This window comes from Colossoma macropomum, unplaced genomic scaffold (assembly GCF_904425465.1).
Source record: "Colossoma macropomum unplaced genomic scaffold, Colossoma_macropomum, whole genome shotgun sequence".
Taxonomy (NCBI): Eukaryota; Metazoa; Chordata; class Actinopteri; order Characiformes; family Serrasalmidae; genus Colossoma; species Colossoma macropomum.
In genome coordinates, this window is record NW_023494799.1 from 17,011,349 (window position 1) to 17,030,393 (window position 19,045).

Here is a 19,045-nt window from a genome sequence, read left to right on the forward strand (position 1 = left end):
CGTATTTGCAAGGAGTTTTTACCATAAAATCACGCTGCATAAATGGCCACTGGCTGCGCAGCTGCAAAACACAGGAGTGTGTTAACTAATATCTTTACATTCAAGTGATGAGTTATTGATGGCACAGCCCTGGCAGTGACAGCCGACACAAAGAAGCCAATTGATTCCTCTGTGCTGGAGTATATCTGGTCGCAGCAGTAGGAGGAGAATGGAGGAGCCACTGAAGTGTGATTCCTTTGACTGGCAGAGGCCTTAAATTCCTATTAGTCACACTTGCCCGAGATCGGTGAAACTAATTATGGGTCTTAACTATAGACCAATGATGAAATGTTTAGGGGGGTGAAAGTTAGACACTGGCTGGGTGGCTTCCGTCTTGAAAGTTTAGTGCCCTGATGTGAGACAGTTCCAAGAACTTACACAGAGCACAATCCCGAAGCACACAGGTGCATAAACAAAAAGGTGGGCTTGATGAAGATGCTCATCTCAGAACCTAAAGGGGCCATATGCTACATTTTCATTGTATTTTTTTTCCATAAGTCCATTTAGAGCTAGATATATGTAGCAAATACATAATTCATTTTTACATGACCATTTTCAAACCTCTCCTTATCCTCATAATAAAACTAGTTTTATGTTTCTGTGTCTTTAAGACCGATAGATGTAAATCAGTTTCTTAATCCTGGGGTCGCCAGAAGCAAGATTAATGCTGCCTTCATGTCCAAGTGGGAACTGGGAAGTTCCATCTTCCAAGTAGGAAAAATCCATGTGAACGTCCCTTGAACTTGTAATTCCTACTCAGAAAGTTTCTCTTTAACATATACAAAAAGCATTTAAAACAGAATTCGAGTTTCTGTTTGGGTATGATATGCTGTTTGCGTGTAATGCTGATGAACATATATACTGGGACTGTCAACCCTTCAAGATTTTCATCAAACTGCACAGGTTTTTCAGGACTATATTAATGCTGAATTGCCACAGCCTACATCCATTTTAAAAATAAATGAAGCACAAAGCAAACAGGTCTTTAAGAGTTTTTACATGCACACAGCAGCTAAATAAATTCTAGCTTACTGTGAGCCTCCATTTTTTTCCCAATCTTACACAATCAACATTGCATGAATGGGAAGTAGGACAATTCGAGAGGAAAATTCCAAGATCCCAGTTTTCGTGAACGCAGCATAAGAAACACTGATGTAAATGTCCTCTGTTCTGATTGTTCGTCCTGTATTATGCCTCAGTGAAAGAGCAGTCTGGGCTGAAACATTCCTTATAACTTCAGTGTGAATGGGCAGGGCTAAACTGCTATAGACTAAATGAGGACATCTATGTAAATTAGTTGTTTTTTTGTGACATCACAAAATAATTCAAAAATTCAAAACAGTTTGTTTTTATATCTTAGTGAATGATATGAAATCTTAACAATGTTGACATACTAGATCAACAAGTGAGGAAATTTTGCTTTTCCATGTTCTGTGCCCTTTAACATCTAACTACACAAATGATGATAGCCATTTTCTGAAAGAGTGGAAGGCCAAGAGAAGAACCAGTGAGGAAGGCACTCAGCCATATTCCTTGTGCTAAGCAGCTGAGTCTGAATACAACTGTGCAATGCTGTACTGTGTTAATGTGCCAATGTCTTTTCACCATGATGTTGTTTTGTGTTCAGGTTTACCAGTTCAGCCTGTACCCATAAATGCTAATAGACTGGAAAATATGCATTAAGCTATTAGAGTCCTCAGAAATGGGTGATTCTAGTCTTATCTAAGTCACTAATTTATATCCTATGCAACAGTTCATTAATTTACTGGAGTTGTTTAAAATTGATGCCAATACATTACAAAAGGAAAAGCATTTAATTCAAGCTAATCTAACTAATTCAAGCGTAAGCAGAACTCGAAAAAGAAGAGCACTGCCAGCTCAGTGGAAACCATTTACATTAATTGGGCTGTCTGAGTTAACGTTATTTACTGCAGTAGAAGGGATCACTGAAAATTCAAAAGTAACTATAACTCATTTATGAAGTTATATAAGCTTGTACCTGTTACATAACTTATATAACTTTTTCAAGGCAACAAGTTTGCATGTTTTTTAAGTAAACTAATTTAAGTTTACAGTGTGGAATAAAAGAGTATGTGATGTATACTACATTACGTACTCTTAATCCACACTGTAAACAATGATACCCAAGTTTCAAAATATACAATACAGTCCATACATGGAAAATGAGCTGCAAAAGCAGCTCATTGTGAATTACATACATCTGCCTATTCAGCTCACAGTAGTTTGGCTCCGCCCATTAACATGAGTTACAACGAGTGTTTTAGCCCAGACTGCTTTTTAAATGAGGCACAAAGACAGGGCAGTCAACCAGAACTTTATATAATACTCTTACAATGCACATACATGGCTTATAATATGAATACAATCCATTATATTGTGTCAAATGTTCCCATTCAAGAGCCACTTGTGTTAATATGTGACAATGCAAATGTTTTGGACTGGTTTAATACTCGGTACTCAGGGATTAGATAGGTGGGTTCTTGTGCCTGGTGTGTGTGTGTGTACTGAACACTCCGCTGTAGTGCCAACTTGAAACAGACACCGGGTCAAGTGCTGTCCTTTCACTGCCAGCTCAAGGTGAACTATGCATTTAGTTAGACTCCCCCTGCACACTCGCCATCTGCAACAGCTTGTCGCTTCAATTCCTCTCTTTTTTTTCCCCCTCTCTCCTCCAGGTTCAATAGTTGTCATTTACTTATGAGAAATCGCTTTGAGCTCAGCTGGGAACTGAGCCAAGTGCAGTACACCAGTCTGTGTCTTCAACACTCGCCATTTTAGCATAAACTGTAATTAAGGCGACTTGGCACTGGAGTTATCACCAGATTCCTACAGTTCAGATGAATGGAGGATGAAGGGATGACGCAGCCGCCATGACCACTTATACGCTTGAAATTCAGCTGCTCCCTATGAGAGTTATATCAATGTGACACTACAGCTGCATGTCTCCACTCCAGGGGCCAGTGATTCAGTGCAGTATTGTGACATTCAGAATTAAAATTAGGGATATTCTGATCCAGTTAGAAAGGTCGGTGTTGGAGCCAATATTTGCAGCACATCATTTTTTGCACAATTTCCACAAAGATGTATTCAAGCACACTTGTATGCATGGAAATACAGGGTGGGTCCATTTGTATCAATTTACATTTGTGTGTGACCAGCATTTCCTGGATATTTATTTTATCAAAGTGCTGCAAAATGGGAGCAAAGCTAATGTGCATTTATATGTTTCTGCAGTATATATTGTAAATTGTGTCCTGTGGGCCCCCGTATTTTGTATATTTATCCCTAACGTAAGTACTGTGCTTGGAATTGTTATGTCATGTCAATTGTTATGTCACCCACTGAGGCTTATATCCGATGCAGTTCTGTTAGTGATATCAGCCCACTTTGTGTTTCATTGTGTGTCAATGTTTTTTTGGGAGGATTTTTTCCCCCAGTTTTCTGCCCAATTTAGACCTTTTCAGTTCCACCCACAATTTAGGACTCCCCCATTCACACAATACTACCAGTGCTAGGAGGGCAAAGGCCTCCTACCCACCCCGAGAGAGTGAGGCCAATTGTGCTCTCTTGGACATCCCGGCCACGGATGGCTGTAGCATCACCAGGGATCAAAGTCACGATCTCCTGATGATAGGACGCTTAGATGGCTGTGCCACTCAAGAGCCCCAAAGTTACTGTTACTGAAAGTGGTAAATTTGGTGAATTTGTCAGAAATACATCAGTTCTAAAGTATGATTTACAGGCAAAATGCACTACTAATATCCGCAATACCAGTTCTTTCAGTAAAGTTAGCATTGGCCTTCAGCTTTGGTTTATGAAGAGCAAACTAACAATAGCAACAACAAACTTCTGAAACAGATGTGTACTCTTAAAACAGATGTGTTAAAAAACGAGTCACTTCCACAAGAGCCACCATCATAAATTGTAACAAGAATCAGCAAGAGCAAGAGGCCTACAATCACTGAGGAGTGATGAAAACTGGAAACTGTGTTCACCTTATTTTCATGTTCACCCTGCGTTCACAAAAGTTTACATACCCTTATTGAAATTACAGGTTTCCATGTTGTAAAGCCAGAAATCAAGAATTAGTGATTCCATCTTTCATGTCACCCTGAAGCCAAGAAAATTCAAGAAAACAAAACAAAACAAAAAAACCTAATTGTAAGGGAGAGTACATCAAAGAAAATATTCTGGTTGCGCAAGTGTGTACACACCCACAGTACTTTGTTTCACTTTTGGACTTCAATGTTCAAGCTCCTCCGAATGTTCAGGTGATGTCCTGTGCACAGCCCTCTTTAGATCATTCCACAGGTTTTCTAGAAGACTGAGGTCTGACTGAGCAAAATATTATGATATTTGGAGCAAGTCACTATCCCATCCATCTTGACTAGATGGATGAAATATATCTATTTGAATTAAGGCCAGAAACTTCAACATCTATCTGAACAGATGGTTTTGAGTGAGTGAATGTACTTTCTGCAAACCCGATGGGCTTGGATGATCTTTTTTTGGTGGGCAATGGCTTTTGGCACTCTACCCCCACAGACACGCAGAATAGAGGAAACTACTGTCACACACAAGGGGTGACCAGTACCACCCAGACATTTATATTCATTAATGCCCCACTCCTGATCAGTGCCTTTTAATTCTGTAAATGTTGGACCATGACTATTCTAGAAGGATGCAACCATGAAACTTTAAGGAAGATCTACAGAACAAGCTAATTCTGTATTTGGGGTTAATTACTTTTACTGATGGCAGGTATGTGCTTGTCTACTTATCTCTGGACATGATTTTGGTGCGATTGGTAAACTCTGAACACAGCTACAGCCCCCATTATAAAAGAGTGTGCAAATTTATGCAACCAAGAAATTGAAGGTTACTTTTAACACATGGTAAAATATTTCTGTGTTCAGTTACAGATAACAATTTTTGTGTTTTTTTTTTTTTGCATCCCTAGTATATTCTCTGGAAGGCTATTTCAAAGTTATGAGCTACATAAGAAAATTATCTTCCACCAAATGAGCTGTACGCGATCCGGGGAGCTTGCAGTAAGTCTGTATAAGTTAAGTTACCCTTTATTAATCCCACAACAGATAATTCACCTCCGCATTTAACCCATCTGTGCAGTGAAGAACCCACACTAGGGGGCAGTGATTACACTTGCCCAGAGTGGTGGGCAGCCCTATCCACAGCGCCCAGGGAGCTGTTGGGGGTTAGGTGCCTTGCTCAAGGGCACTTCAGTCGTGTCTCGTCGACTCAGGGGATCAAACTGGCAAGCTTCCGGTCACAAGGCTGGCTCCCTAACCTCCAGCCCATGACTGCCCCTGTAGTAGCTAAGTACAATAGTCTGGCCAAGCTACAACGCTCCAACATATCAGAAAAACACAAAGGAGCTAGGCCATTAAGAGTTTTAAATGTCCTAAGTGAGATCTGTTAGTCAATGCGAAGCTTATCCTCAATGTTAAGTAGTTCTGTGCAACAAAACAGCCCAACACTGGAAGGCTGACTGTGTCCTTTTTCTTTAAACAGCTCTGCATCGGGCTCTCTGAATTTATCACAGCTGCCACCAGCCCAGTCAGTCCACACATTAGCTTACCCATACCATCTCTCTGCTGCGCTCTGGAACAGCACTGGCACTTTCACACACTCTAAGCATAACACAGTTCTGCTTTCCTACAGAGCCCCTGTCTACTGTTACTTACTACCACTGTGTTCTGTGCATAGAAAAGAGATGAATGTATGACAGTTTAGTTTTCATAGCTGTCTTAGGTTCTAAAAAATGGATTTGCAATAATCCAAAAATTACTCCAGGTGCTATTTTAATCCACTTGGAGTAAAACAACAAAAATAACCAGAAAGTAAAGTTTGTGAGCAAATTAGGCAAAGATTGTTGTCTAACCTGAAAGGTTGGCGGTCACTGTGCTGATAGCATCAAATGCAGGTTTGTGCTTTACATCAAAAGACCTTTCTAGCAAACTTAAAGGGAGTAACATGATCATTCAAGAAGCAGTAAAATCATTGAGTTTCTTTGAAATTATATATAGATGAAAGAAAGTGTAGAAGTGTTTTATAGACTACATGGTTTCTCATTCATGTGCAGCCATGTGCTCTGGGTCAATGCTACATTTTTTCCCCACTAAAATCTGACAGTTGCATCAGATCAACATTTCAAGCAATACTGAGGTATTGCGCGTCTATGGAACAAAGGAAGAATGAATAAAACGACAGGTAAGTGTTATTACTAGTTAACTGTCAAGTGTTGTACACCACCACGTTTTGTGGCTTTGGCTTAAAAATTCAAGGACTAGAAAATGAAAGGGTTTCAACAGAAGAAAGTAGGAATGAAAGGACAGTAGGGGTAGACAGAGGACTGCCCTCAGTATGAAGTGCAGTTATGTGTTTTGGGTAAACAGTTGAATCTTTATACCAAGTTTGAGGGCTCTCGCTTAAAAATACAATGAGGATCAATGGTTTTCAAGAGGAGGTCAGACGAAAGAAAGAAAAGACAGCAGGGTAAGACAGACGATTGCTATCTATGAAAATGCAGTCATGTGTTTTAGGCCAACAGCTGAATCTTTTGATCAGATTTGTTAGTTTTAGCTTGAAAACTCAACACGTAGTGACACCAGTGGCTTTCTATGAGACGAAAGATAGATATATAGATCACTGGTGTCAGTATTATGTGCAGATGTGTGCTTCGAGTCAGTAATCGAATCTTTATAACAAATGAGATCTAACGTAAAAATTCAAGTGTTATAAAAAATCTATGGGTTGCTATGGAGAAACGAAAGAAAAAATTAATAGAGTGATTAGACTGATGAGTGCTATGAGTATGAAATGCTGCGGGTGAACAGCAAGATTTTTTTATCATATTCAGTGGCTGTACTCAAAAATTCAGAGAGTAACAAAATCAGTGTATTTCTATGAGATGGCAGAGCAATGAAAAGGAAGCTAGGAAGCAAGGTTAGACAGACGAAGGCAGTTGTGCTTTTGGACAACATTTGAAACTTTCATGAAGGCTGAACATTCAAACAGTATCAAAAATCAATGGGTTTCTATTGAATGATGAATGAAAGAAAGCAAAGATTAAAGAAGACTGTAGACTGAAAACCAATGGATATACACTCAACTTAAGCCTTAAAGCACAGACCAAAAGTAATGATCGCAGCCTGTAAACTATAGTAGCTAGAAGGTACAGAAATATAAGATAAAAAGAAGAGGGAAAAACTGTTTATAAAATTCAAAATAAGACATTACTTTAGCACTTTAAGCCATTACTGCCCCCCCCCCAATATGATACATTCATCAAAATCAACAAAAACATTTTATTTAAACCAGGGGTTGTCCAAATTTTTCCATACTACAGAATCTATATCCACAGGTGCTTGGTCTGAATTATTCAGATTTACTACGTGTTCTGAATGTGATTTTAAAGTTTTGAGCGGTAGTGTACAGTGTATGCTCTGCTACGTGAACATCTGGTGTAGTCTGTTTGCAATTTCAGTCAAGGTAAAACCGCCCACTCTACTGGTAATTCGAATGGCCAATATTAATCATCTTCAGAAAAATGAGCTTAATAATGCAGTGGAAATATATCAGAGTCAAAAACCATGAGGAAAATCAAAAAGTGCAAGGAAAATTAGACTGAAACAAGGACATGGACTGCAACCTCACACTGGAAGTATTTTTACCGGCTCCTACACTCACAGTTCAAAAATTCATGCGAGCTTGCAATGTTCTGCATGCTGCAGCTCAGATCTTCTCCGAGAACACAGAGGAAAGTAATTGTGTGTATGTAATACTCTGTTCCCTCCTAATGTGGAGACACAGCAAGGTGAAACCATGCGTGCCCATTTCCATCTAATGCTGTTATAAAACATTCAGATTATACTTAGCAAAGCAAATGGCTTACTGCAATTTTCTAATTTTCATTACTATTTAATGAGTGTCAAAATAATCACTTTTAAGATTCCCTTCTCCTTACGTGCCCAACAGCTTTTTTGTTGTGTTAATGGTGGCAGGCGTGTGCAGTCACCCATTTTGATCCTGTATTTTTATATCATAACTCTAAACTGCTCTCAAAGCAGGACTATTGGCCAAATCAATCTGCCAAAAATAATAAGAACATTTAATACTTTGTTGCTTCATAATTCAGAACGATCCAAAGTAGACTAAAGTGTTGCATCATATAAACATTTTCAAAGCTGGCCAAATCAACTTTAAGAAGCAGCTCGTTTTGATCGCCGAAGTAATAATTCATGTTTGACTTCCTGAGCAAGTTAGACACCAGTAAAGCTGGAAGAGAGAAAAACATGATGCTGTATTTTCACTATTCTGCTGAAACTACTCAAGAAAAATAAACTTCACTCACTGGAAATGTCTAAACACCAGTCCAATACCATGTTTTGCTTATATTCCAGGTGGAAATAAGTTAACACATCCTCTACAGCTTAAAACATTTTCTATTTAATTGTTTTGTTTAACATATTGGGAAAAAAGTATGTTAAATACAGCAAGTAAACAATAAAGTATGCCTTTAAAATGCACACCTTAAAAGTGTGTTTAGGATGTGTATTTATTAGAGTTGTACCGTACTGGTACTGATGCCGATATGAACACTTAAACGCAGTATTGGTATCAGCAAGACAGAATACTGATACCATAAAGCAGCATTGTATATCTATAATGCCAGAATTTTAAGTACACACACGTAACTATGTAAATACTAGGCTTTATAGGCTAATTAAGGTTTGCTAGAGTAAGTATCAGTATCAGCAGGTACAAAATCAGGTATTTCAAGAGAAAAAAAAACGGCTCAGTGCATCAATAATACTTATTTTCACTTAGAAAAGGCACCCAAATGTTTGCCTATGACAGTATACACAGGTGGAGTAAGGGCTGACATCTCCACAGTTAAAGGAATACTTTAGTGTTTTTCAGCCTAATCTCTATCATTCCCATCTGTAGCATACTGTCGATTACCATGGGCAGTAATTTTAACATATTTTCCTGAAAAGAAAACAGAAAATCCATTGAAGCTCATGGGCAGGTGCTGAAGCAACAGATGTTAGCTTAAAAAAGCACAGGAGCATCCCTTTAAGACAGAGTGCGAGTGTGAGAGACAGAGTAAGATAGATATGGGGGCTGTAAGGATCCACTCCTCAGTTTACAGCATGCATCACAACTCTAGTACCTCCCCTAGGATGCCTGTCAAACATTACAAAACTGGGACGGAGAATGGTTGAGCAAAGCAAGCAATAAAGAGAGAGAGAGAGAGACAGAGAGACAGAAGTAGAGAACAAAAACAAGAGGGAGCGCTTTTACTCTACATAGGGTAGTACAAAATCTACTGAGAGTCCTTCAGTACATATGATATTGCCAAACTGTAGAATATGTCAGAAATGAATACAGGTAATTCATTCATTCAAGGCAGTACAACCTGCTCTATTACTTCTTTTGGAGTAGTCAATGCTTATGCCTTCCAAACTAACTGTAGCTAATAAGATAAGAAAAAATATTCACACCTATGCATCATGTCTGCATATCCTAGGAGCCGCTGTAACCCAATTAAAGCCAGCAATACCTTCCAACACTGTCTTCTTGAACTCATTTAATCTGGCAGAGAAGAGTAGTAACGGCATGCATGAGACCACACCAGACATGGTATAATGTATCAGCATGTAGAACTGGAGCTTTATGTGTGCTACCATGTTTTCTACTACTGTATAAACAAAGGACCAGGCTGCCTTTATTGTTGCAATATTTCCTGTGCAAGCATGTGTGCTTATTCACAACCGAATTCAGGTCAGTAAGACCTTATTACTGATTTGTACAACTAGATTAACAATAAAAGGTGACTGATGTAAAACATATTCCTATTCAAGGTGACAAAACAAAATAAAGGAAGCAGACTTTGTTGGATCACATTCTTTTCAGATCAAATAAATGCAATAACGGCATTGAGACATCACAATATTAATGAGAAAGGTTAAATTAAGCTCTATTCTAAGCTGTACCACGCTTACCTGAGGAGGTACTGTAATTTGAGTTTCTATCAATAAGATCTCTGATTTTTATCCAGTATAAATCTGCAAAGTCTGTAGTTTTTACAGGTCAATTCCAGACTGAATTATCTTCCAATTCGTCAAATGCGGAGCCTCTTCAGTAACAATAGTCCTGTTCAAAACGGCCTCAGGTAACGTAAAATAACAAATCCTAGTAATAGACATTGGCACATCTGGCTAACTGCTAAAATGGAGCTCTCGGCACATTTCCTGTACCCTTAGGTTCAAAACAGGACTGCTGTAATCTAAAACTATTTTGGTGATAAGCTAATTAGAAGGAGAATTAAAAGAAAATATCTGAAATACCTCTCACAAGGCAGAGCACTTTCTGTCCTATTGGGTGACATTTGTTAAGTTGAATCAGCCTACTTTAGCCTAATGCAATTCTATCTGGTATTAACTGGAAGTTTAATTCTAATCTTAACGCTTAAGTGAACACCAGGGCTATGACGTTTCGATTGGGGTTATTAGATATTCTTTCCCATACAAATCGACCAATCAAATTCCTTACAAATTACATTACCAGACCTCTTCTGGCAAAACTAATCCAGATCGAATAGGGCTGTAAATGGCAGAAATGGGCACTTTGTCTTGGCTATTTTGTAAAGGGCTAAGCATTAACAACATGATAGCATTATATTTTGATTAACATAAGAATCCAATAATCCAAACTGACCAAAGCATCAACCTTACTGACTGAAAAGAAAAAGTCTCAGTAATACCACAGAAAACAATTCACCAAATGATTCAGCTCCACAAATTCATTACCCTATTTTAAATGTTTAACAAACACCATTCATAGCTATACTTCTGTGTTTGAAAACTCCTGACTGCTAAGTGAGCTTCATCTAATGCCTAAGGGCAAGATTTAACATCTCAAATTATTTTTGAATTGGCCTCAAATTACTACTAATCTCATTCACACAAATGCTACATGAAGAAATCCTTTGTGATACCGTATTTCTCAGTATCTGTTAGAGTGAATATATTCAATCTGATTTTCAACCACGGTCTAAACCTACCATCAAAATAAACACATCACAAGCATAGTCACGCACACAAGCACTGTCAAAGCACAATGATCACCCACAGTGTATCAGATTTCGGACCTAAAATCAGGCTCATCTGACATGGAAGAAGCACTATAAAAGGCAAAAGGATGTTCAGCTGTTTTATACACATGTATAACAGTGTTGTAGTGTTTCATGAATATTTTTCCTATAGCTGAAATAAAGCAGACAGACAGGTAGCATAAGCACTGAAACACTGTAGAGCTTTGGTTAGGAACAACTTAAGCACATTAGTATATAAAACATGTCCACACATTTTTCACATTGTAGTATAAACATTCTGTACACAATCAAGATGATGCTATCAGTCTCCCCATTGGCCTACACTTTTTTACACCAAATCATCTTTTTGACCATTAGGTGAAAGTCACTCTAATTCTTTTAAAAAATGACATGTTAAGTCTTTCGTGGAGCACAGGTGAATTTTCCTTCTTCTGTAACGCTGTAAACATTGAACAGGGGTCTGTGACAAACACAAGGTGTTTAGTAGCGAAAGTGAACAGATTCTGAAAGGTCTGTATGATAATGGCTGTGGTGAGTATTGAGGGAGGGAATATTTGATTAGTGTGATTTAGATGAGTCAGAGGAAGAAAAGGTCAAAAGAGAAGGGGGAGTGAAGTGCTAACCTCAATGGTTGGAGGGGTTTGGGGGTGGGCTGAGGTTAAGAGAAAACAGACAGAACAGGAAGCTGGACCAAAGCCATCTCCGCTCCATCTGCCGTCACTGTCCTGATTCTGTTTTGTTTGTTTTTTTCCCTAATTCTTTTTTTTGGCCATGGAAGGGCAGGATAAGGTAAAACAGGGAACACTTCAGTGTTCTTTTCCCACTGGAATCACAAATGGCTACATTATATGAACTGTACACTCTATATAAAGACCACGGTCACTGGACCTTCAGAGCAGGACCGTGGCATGAGAAGGAACATGGCGAAATGGAAAGTATGTCAGGCCGGGAAATTATCTTGATGAAGGCATGATCGATTCTGCTAGTGTAAGCCAATGGACTCCAGATAGCAACTCTTTTAATTGAGATTAGATTCTGCAAGTTCAACGTGCGCTCATCTAACAGGCGGCATGGTCTCCCCAGTTAACTCCTCATAGATGTAATCAATTGTGGGCCCCATTTTTCTCTGACTTGCGACCAGGCAGCAAATCAGAGAGCCGAGGCCTGCACTTTGGGAGAGGACGCTTAAGATTAATAATAAATTAACGCTTCACTGAAGGGCAGTGTTCATAAGGCTACATGACACCTTCATAAGCCTTTTATGACACATGACATAAACCTAAGAATTGGTTCAAAACACATTTTGGATTTATAACTGACTTGGATTTCAGAATAAAATCCTACTGATTCGAATAACCCTGTACCTTATTATGTTCATCTTATTAAAATAAATGATTGAACACTGCTTTTTTGTCACTACCAAAACAATCATAACACTACCAAAACTTTACTTAATGTCTGAGTAATTAATGTTTCTGTAGTGACAGTTTTAGCTTATTTTGAGAAAATACACTACCCAGTACATGGCTAGCAAAGACAAGTTTTAACAGCTGTACACAGATAACAGCTGTACACACCTGAACATTTCCATTAAAACAAAAAAAAAGTTTACATACGTGGAAAAATTGTGTTTCGGTAGTGACAATTCCTAGAGTCACAAACTGATTTTCAGAATTTGGGACACATTTACTTTAAAACAATAGGATCTAACTGCTCACCACGGGGCCATGAGGGACAGGGATGCAGACTCACTTTCTGGTCTCACTCTGCAGGAGTGTGGCTAAAATAAGGCTTTGCCTATGGACTAAAACTCATGTTTGTGGTTTGGTAGTGATATGAAAATGTGGGACAGCATTTTTTAATGTTTTTAATTTAAAAACTCATCTAAATGTTAAATCTAAATCTTTCAACTTCATTTTACAAGAAATCAAAAAGATATATTAAAAAAAATATATAGCCAAAAAAAATTAAGTACTATTTTCACAAGTTGAAATTTGGGGTTAAGGGGTCCCAACAGAAAGTACTCTATAAATGAAATGATGGTTTTGTCTATTCTTGGCTTGTTACTATATCAAGTAATGTATAGTACCTGTAGTAAAGGTCTGAATACGTAATTATTTTTAAAAATCTTTTTTAACTGTAGGACTGCAGTTTAAACAAATTCTGTAGAATGGTATACAGAGTCATTTATATAGGCTAATTACAAATGTCAAGTGGACAAAAGCTGCTTTATGACGAATGTCTGAATAAGCCTTTACAAAAGAACATTTAGGTTTATGTAGGTGTCTTGTAGTCTTACTAATGCTTCCCTTCGGTAAAGTGTTAACAACATTAGTAATAGCATGCTTTTTTCATACCCAAAGCTTTTCTATGTGGGTTGGTGCTAATGAGGGGGAGATCGCTGCCTTTCTTTTTTTTGTTTTCATGTCAGTGCATACATACCTCCTTTTCTACATATTTTCTTGCCGGGTTTCCTGGCACATTCCTTGGATATTCTTTTGACTGCAAAATGAATAGAAGACTAAAAAATAACATGGAGCTCCGTTACACACAGCAGGAGCATGCAACAGCACTGAGTGACTGAGACGAGGAGGGAAAGAGGTTAACATGAAGAGCTGCTCTCACTGTCTTCAAATTCATCGTCATTAGCATCATCATCTTCATTTTCATTATCATCATCATTATCACTATAAATGAGCTTCTCCCTCTAAGATCCTATTTCATTGTGCCAGCACACACAATGGACACATTATGAACTGCTGGCAGAGATATAAGTGCAAAGGAGGTAGTCAAGTAGGATCCAGCTTCACCTAAAATGGACGTGCTATGGCACATAAATATGTGCTTGTGCAGGGGATGGCAAGGGAGGTTAGGAGACATGTACAGCCACACTCACACACACACACACACGCTCTTAACCACGCTTACACACACATATGCGCTCCAGCTCCCTCCCACTCAGACACACACATAAAAGCAGTGGCATGCACGCTGACATGCAGAGGTCATGCTTTTCTAGGTCCACTCGCTACACTCAGCACAGAGGAGATACCGATACAGAGAGGTGATGAGACAGGGCCGATCCGTCGGTCCACAAAACTCACCATCCTCAGTGGGCACGTAGATGTTTAAGAAAAGGCAGTCCTCACTCTGGTCCTGTACATAGGACGACACCACCTCCAAGCTGTTGGTGAACCATACTGGAAGCATGACGTCCGGCAATCTGCCCTCTAAAATGGTCTGTGGGCAGACCGGGCCGAACTGAGTGGCGTTCCGGATGTCCGGCCAAGACACAGGTGGCTCAGGGGGCTGGAAGCGCCTCTCCCCGATAGGGGGTGCCGCGTAGGGCACGCCCAGAAACTGGATGACGGGTCCTAGGATCTCATTGTTGAGTTCTTTTTTGAAGCCCCTTAGCTTGCCATAGGTCGTGGTGACCACTGGGTCCGTCTCGTCCAGCTTCTGCGAGGCGGCCGGTAAGGCCTGCAGAGCCAGGCCCAGCAGCCAAAGCAGGGACGGCAGGTCAAAGACGGCACTGAGGCCGGGTCGCGGCTGCACGGCTCTCCAGCCACCGCGGAACCTGCTAGGCCGCTGCAGGAGCATGGTTCCTTTTCCACCGCACCACCTAGCGGTGCACTAAACCCCCCCACCCCCCACCAACACCCAGCAGCAGCAGCACTAGTTTATAATATCCACTTGCGGGATGGCTGTGATTGAAGCCAAGTGGCTGGACCTTCAGAACACAGGGGTGTCAAAACGCTCAACAGCTCTTTGCATGGCAAGTATTCCCTCATTGATTTGCTACACATGGCCAGGCAACATCTTCACCCTGCAAGACGCGCTATTCATCAGGTTGCATCCTATCGACAGCGCAGCTCTCCATCCTGGCTACGGGGCGGAGTGAGGGAGCGGTGGCCATTTGTGGCGGGACGTCCTCAGATAAATCACGCCTGGGTGCAGCCTCGGGTCTATATCCTGCAGGAAATAAAAAAGAATTCATTAGCATCGAAGCTAGAGGCAGATGGGGAGAGCAACTTTATTGACCGTTACAATCCTGCATGCTTGCTATCAAGCAGAATGTTCTAGAATCAGAGCTCACTGACATGACACAGCATCCATCATAGCCAACCAGTGAGACAGAGTTAGTTTAGGGAAATCTTCGCATCTCTTTCTGGCATCGATGCAGCTTCAAAAGAGCCACTTTCAGAGCAGAGATGATACAATAGGTCTAAAAATGTGGCACGAATTAAGGGATTAACAAACAAGGCATTTTACTGAACTGTGTGGGGTGAATACAGGTAATGCAGAGGAAGAACACTCGGTCAGCTTATTCTTGTTATTAGCGAGGACAAAAAACAAGCTTAGCCTACAGAGGCTTTAATTAATTAGTATCATACTATGGACAAACATCAAAAGTAGCTTAGCAAAAACTCCCTGGCATGGCATATTTCATTTTTCATTTGTACAATCTTCTTACACAACAAAGTGATATGAGAGCACTTTTCAACACTTCATACATATGAAAGCTATTTTTGGATCCTCCACAGACAACAAATTTTAATGAGGAATAGGGGTGCATTAATAACTGCAGGCTGGCATGCTTCAGCGGATGCAGTGACGGCTGCATTTAGACATGGCCTTCATTTAGCATGGTAAATGAACAAAATGCCACAAGTCCCATGGCAACACAATAGAGGTTTAAGTTCACCAACAATGGGTCGCTTGTCTTGAACATTACTGTAAAACCACACACAGCCCGAGAATCACGCTTCTCGCAGCTTCATAAATAGCAGATCATTCAGTCCCTGACACAGAAGAGTCGGCATTTCCGGAGCAGCATACAGTAGCGGCTATTTCCGAACAGAGATGGCTGAATAGCTGCAAATCTAAAGTGACCTGCTATCTGCCCCCAACATAATAGAGCCCACTGATCTTGCTGAAAGGTTTTCTGATTAGTTTGGTCCAAAATATGTCACCATGGGTAAATTACGATGTAGCCAAAAACTGGAGCCTTATCAGGCGGGGAAAATCCCAGCATTTCGGTTACACTGTCATTGTCAACAATCTTTGCTGTCTTTGACTAGAATAGGGGGCTAACAGGGCAACTGTTATGAGAAAATAGCATTTATTTCCATACATATATTTTCATGGAAATAACGCTAAAGCTATTTATTAACAATTATTAATCACTATTGATGATTGTTTCATTCTTGAGAGGACTTCACAGCATAATATTTGTCACTCAGCCTTAGTTTAACAGCTCTAATTCCAAGTTCTGTTTACCTTACAAAGCTGTGATGTAATTAAGTGGGTCTTGTGTAAAGAGTCTTGAAATTATCAAGTGATTTATCTGCAGTTGTTTTATTTATCTATGACCATTCAATCTTGTTTTGGCCCAGTCCACATTTCTGCCCTTCTCACTCCATATTTCAAAACAAACCGTATCTATTGACAGGAAAGGACAAATGATATACATCCAAACAAATGCAAACTAGTCAGTGCTCTCGAATAATCAGGCAAACAAATAAACAAGAGGCATGAAATGAAAAATCCACTGCATTGATTGTGTACTGTATTGTTAATGAGACTATAAAACTGCTTGGGAGGTTTTTTACAATAGAGCAGCAAGAAAAACTGCACCCAGGGCCCACCACGAGCCTCTTGGTCACGTCTGGCAGCCAACACAAACGTTTAGGCTATGGCTGGGCAAATAAAAAGGCAGATATTTCTGGCTGTAAAAGCTGTCTATGTAATGAGAAGGAGTGTGTCACAGATGACATGGAGGGGAGTTTCAGGTGGAGAGAGAGACAGTAAAAGTAAAGTAAAAGAGGGAGCGAGAGGAGATGAGGGTTTGTATTGTCTGAGTGAAAGCACCAGGGTCTAACCTTTTAATGAAAAAAAAATATCTGTAGGAAGTCTTCATTCTCTTTACACTGTTTTATGTACAGCAAGTGACAGAAGTAGAACCTTGAAGCATTCTTTTCAGATTTAAGCACATGGATCTTTTCACAGCTGAACTTGTGTTTTTCACCTGAAGTTTTTCAGTTTTTCACTGAAAGGCAGTGTTCTCAACAAGCCTCTGTAGAGGAGTCAGGCACTTTCAAGAGCATCTTCCTAGCCATTCAGTACATTCTTCAAGTGATGACAGGCAGTTATCCCAATTCAATTTTATGTGCTACTGCCACCAGCATTACACCAACATCTCTGACAATAGTAGCTTAAAGTCTGAGGAAATATAGTACAAGATATTTAACTGTTTCTATGGTGCCAAATCTGAGTGTTACATTACATATTCAGCAACAGTGAAAACTGTCTGGGCATGTGGAAAACTGTCTGGAATTGTGGACCAATGCAGATATCTGATATTCTTCAAGTACATATCTCATAGATGCCAAACTCTTGTCTAACCCTTATGTTTTCAGCATCCAACCTGTATAAATTCATTGATACCTGTCTAGTACATTTCTAGTATTAAAGTCATTAGCAACAACAGCACTTTATCCAGCGGTGATTTTCTTTACTGTGATATTCTTCTGGTAATCATGCAAATTGCTTTATACAGAATTAGAAATTTTATTTTTACTTTATGTGAAAGTTCAACAGCTAAACAATCTCGCTCACACACTTAAACATCCAAGCACAATCAAATCAGACAAAGAAAGAGAATCAGGTTGTGTTCTGCAATGAGCTGACAGAATCAAAAAGTCTCTTTTTGGAAGAGTAAATGCATCATTGCTAACGCATCTCTGTGTCTCAAGAGACAAAGAAACAAAACTTTCAGCCCTCTAATACTTTTTCAGTTCTGTCATGTGGCACTTTGATTGGTTGGCACGTTTCTTACATGTAGTGGTATCTGTTTTGTTTCAGGTGTGTACCGCAAGCATGCAGCGACCAAATTTGATTACAAAACTTAATCGGTATGCCACCATCCGCAGTTTGAGCACATCACTTAATAAGTGCACTAAGACAAAAAGGGAAGAAGAAATTTGAGTGCTCCTAGTCTGAAGGAGATTTTCATTCACCGCTGTGAAGGTTAGATCGTTGCTGGCTGAGAGAAAGTTTCTCAGTCCGAAGGAGATTTTCACTCTCCTCACTCTGCTGCTATGGAGTTTTCATTACAGAGAATAACTTCATTTTTTTCTACAGGGCTTTGAATGCAGTGACATTAATAAAATGTAGACATTTTACCGCTGTAGCCCATCATCCCAAAAACGCTGAAAACATTCAACACAGTCTTTTCCAAACCAGTCCCTGCCAACTCTCACTTCTCTACGGACCATCACTCCATATGAAGTTGCACTTGCAGCTGTGGAGGTCACTTCTATTTAAGGGACAGAGTTTCAGTGCATGGGCAAACTTCGGGATGCCCTTGTCCCACTCCAGCAGAAGGAGAAAGCTGCCATCACCATGGCTACGGACAGACCCTTTGCTCGCTGAGCTGTGTCGTCATGTGCTGCATCACCATTTAAAAAAGGCAAGGACAGCTTACAGAAGAAGAAAGTATCCTGCAAACAGCACGGTATGTGCAATAAAACAAATTTCTTGCGTGCTGGTTACTACAGAAACAAGTTAACTGAACTTAGGGAGAAAGTATAATAGGTAACATTTTTTAGTTTTTTTCACCACACATTCCAGAATTTTAAGGACATTATGAAAAGCCTTTTTGAGAAAAAAATGTGCATCAAATAAATATTCTACTGAAGAGCTACAACTAAAATTTGTACGCTGTTTTGCAAGATATTGTGCTTATCTGATGCTCGCTGTCATGTGAGTTTACTATCCACTCCCACTCCCCACTAATAGGGAAGGAAAGAGGTCACATCGCCCTCAGCTGTTTGCGTTCAAAAC

The 19,045-nt window shown here is 39.7% G+C and overlaps 1 protein-coding gene across 3 annotated transcripts in view; it reads right to left on the reverse strand.

Moving 5' to 3' along the window:
- The window catches only part of nlgn1 (neuroligin 1), a 209,371-nt gene extending 194,556 nt beyond the window's left edge, over nucleotides 1–14,815 (reverse strand). For 2 of the 3 annotated variants that reach the window (XM_036586468.1, XM_036586466.1), the window contains exons 1-2: nucleotides 14,305–14,815; nucleotides 13,643–13,702 (exon numbers count right to left, since the gene is read on the reverse strand). In XM_036586468.1, coding sequence (XP_036442361.1) covers nucleotides 13,643–13,702; nucleotides 14,305–14,800 — 556 coding nt within the window. In that variant the 5' untranslated portion in view covers nucleotides 14,801–14,815. The remainder of the gene's footprint in view (nucleotides 1–13,642; nucleotides 13,703–14,304) is intronic. The other variant, XM_036586467.1, reaches the window with a different exon arrangement.
- Between the last annotated feature and the right edge of the window lie 4,230 nt (nucleotides 14,816–19,045).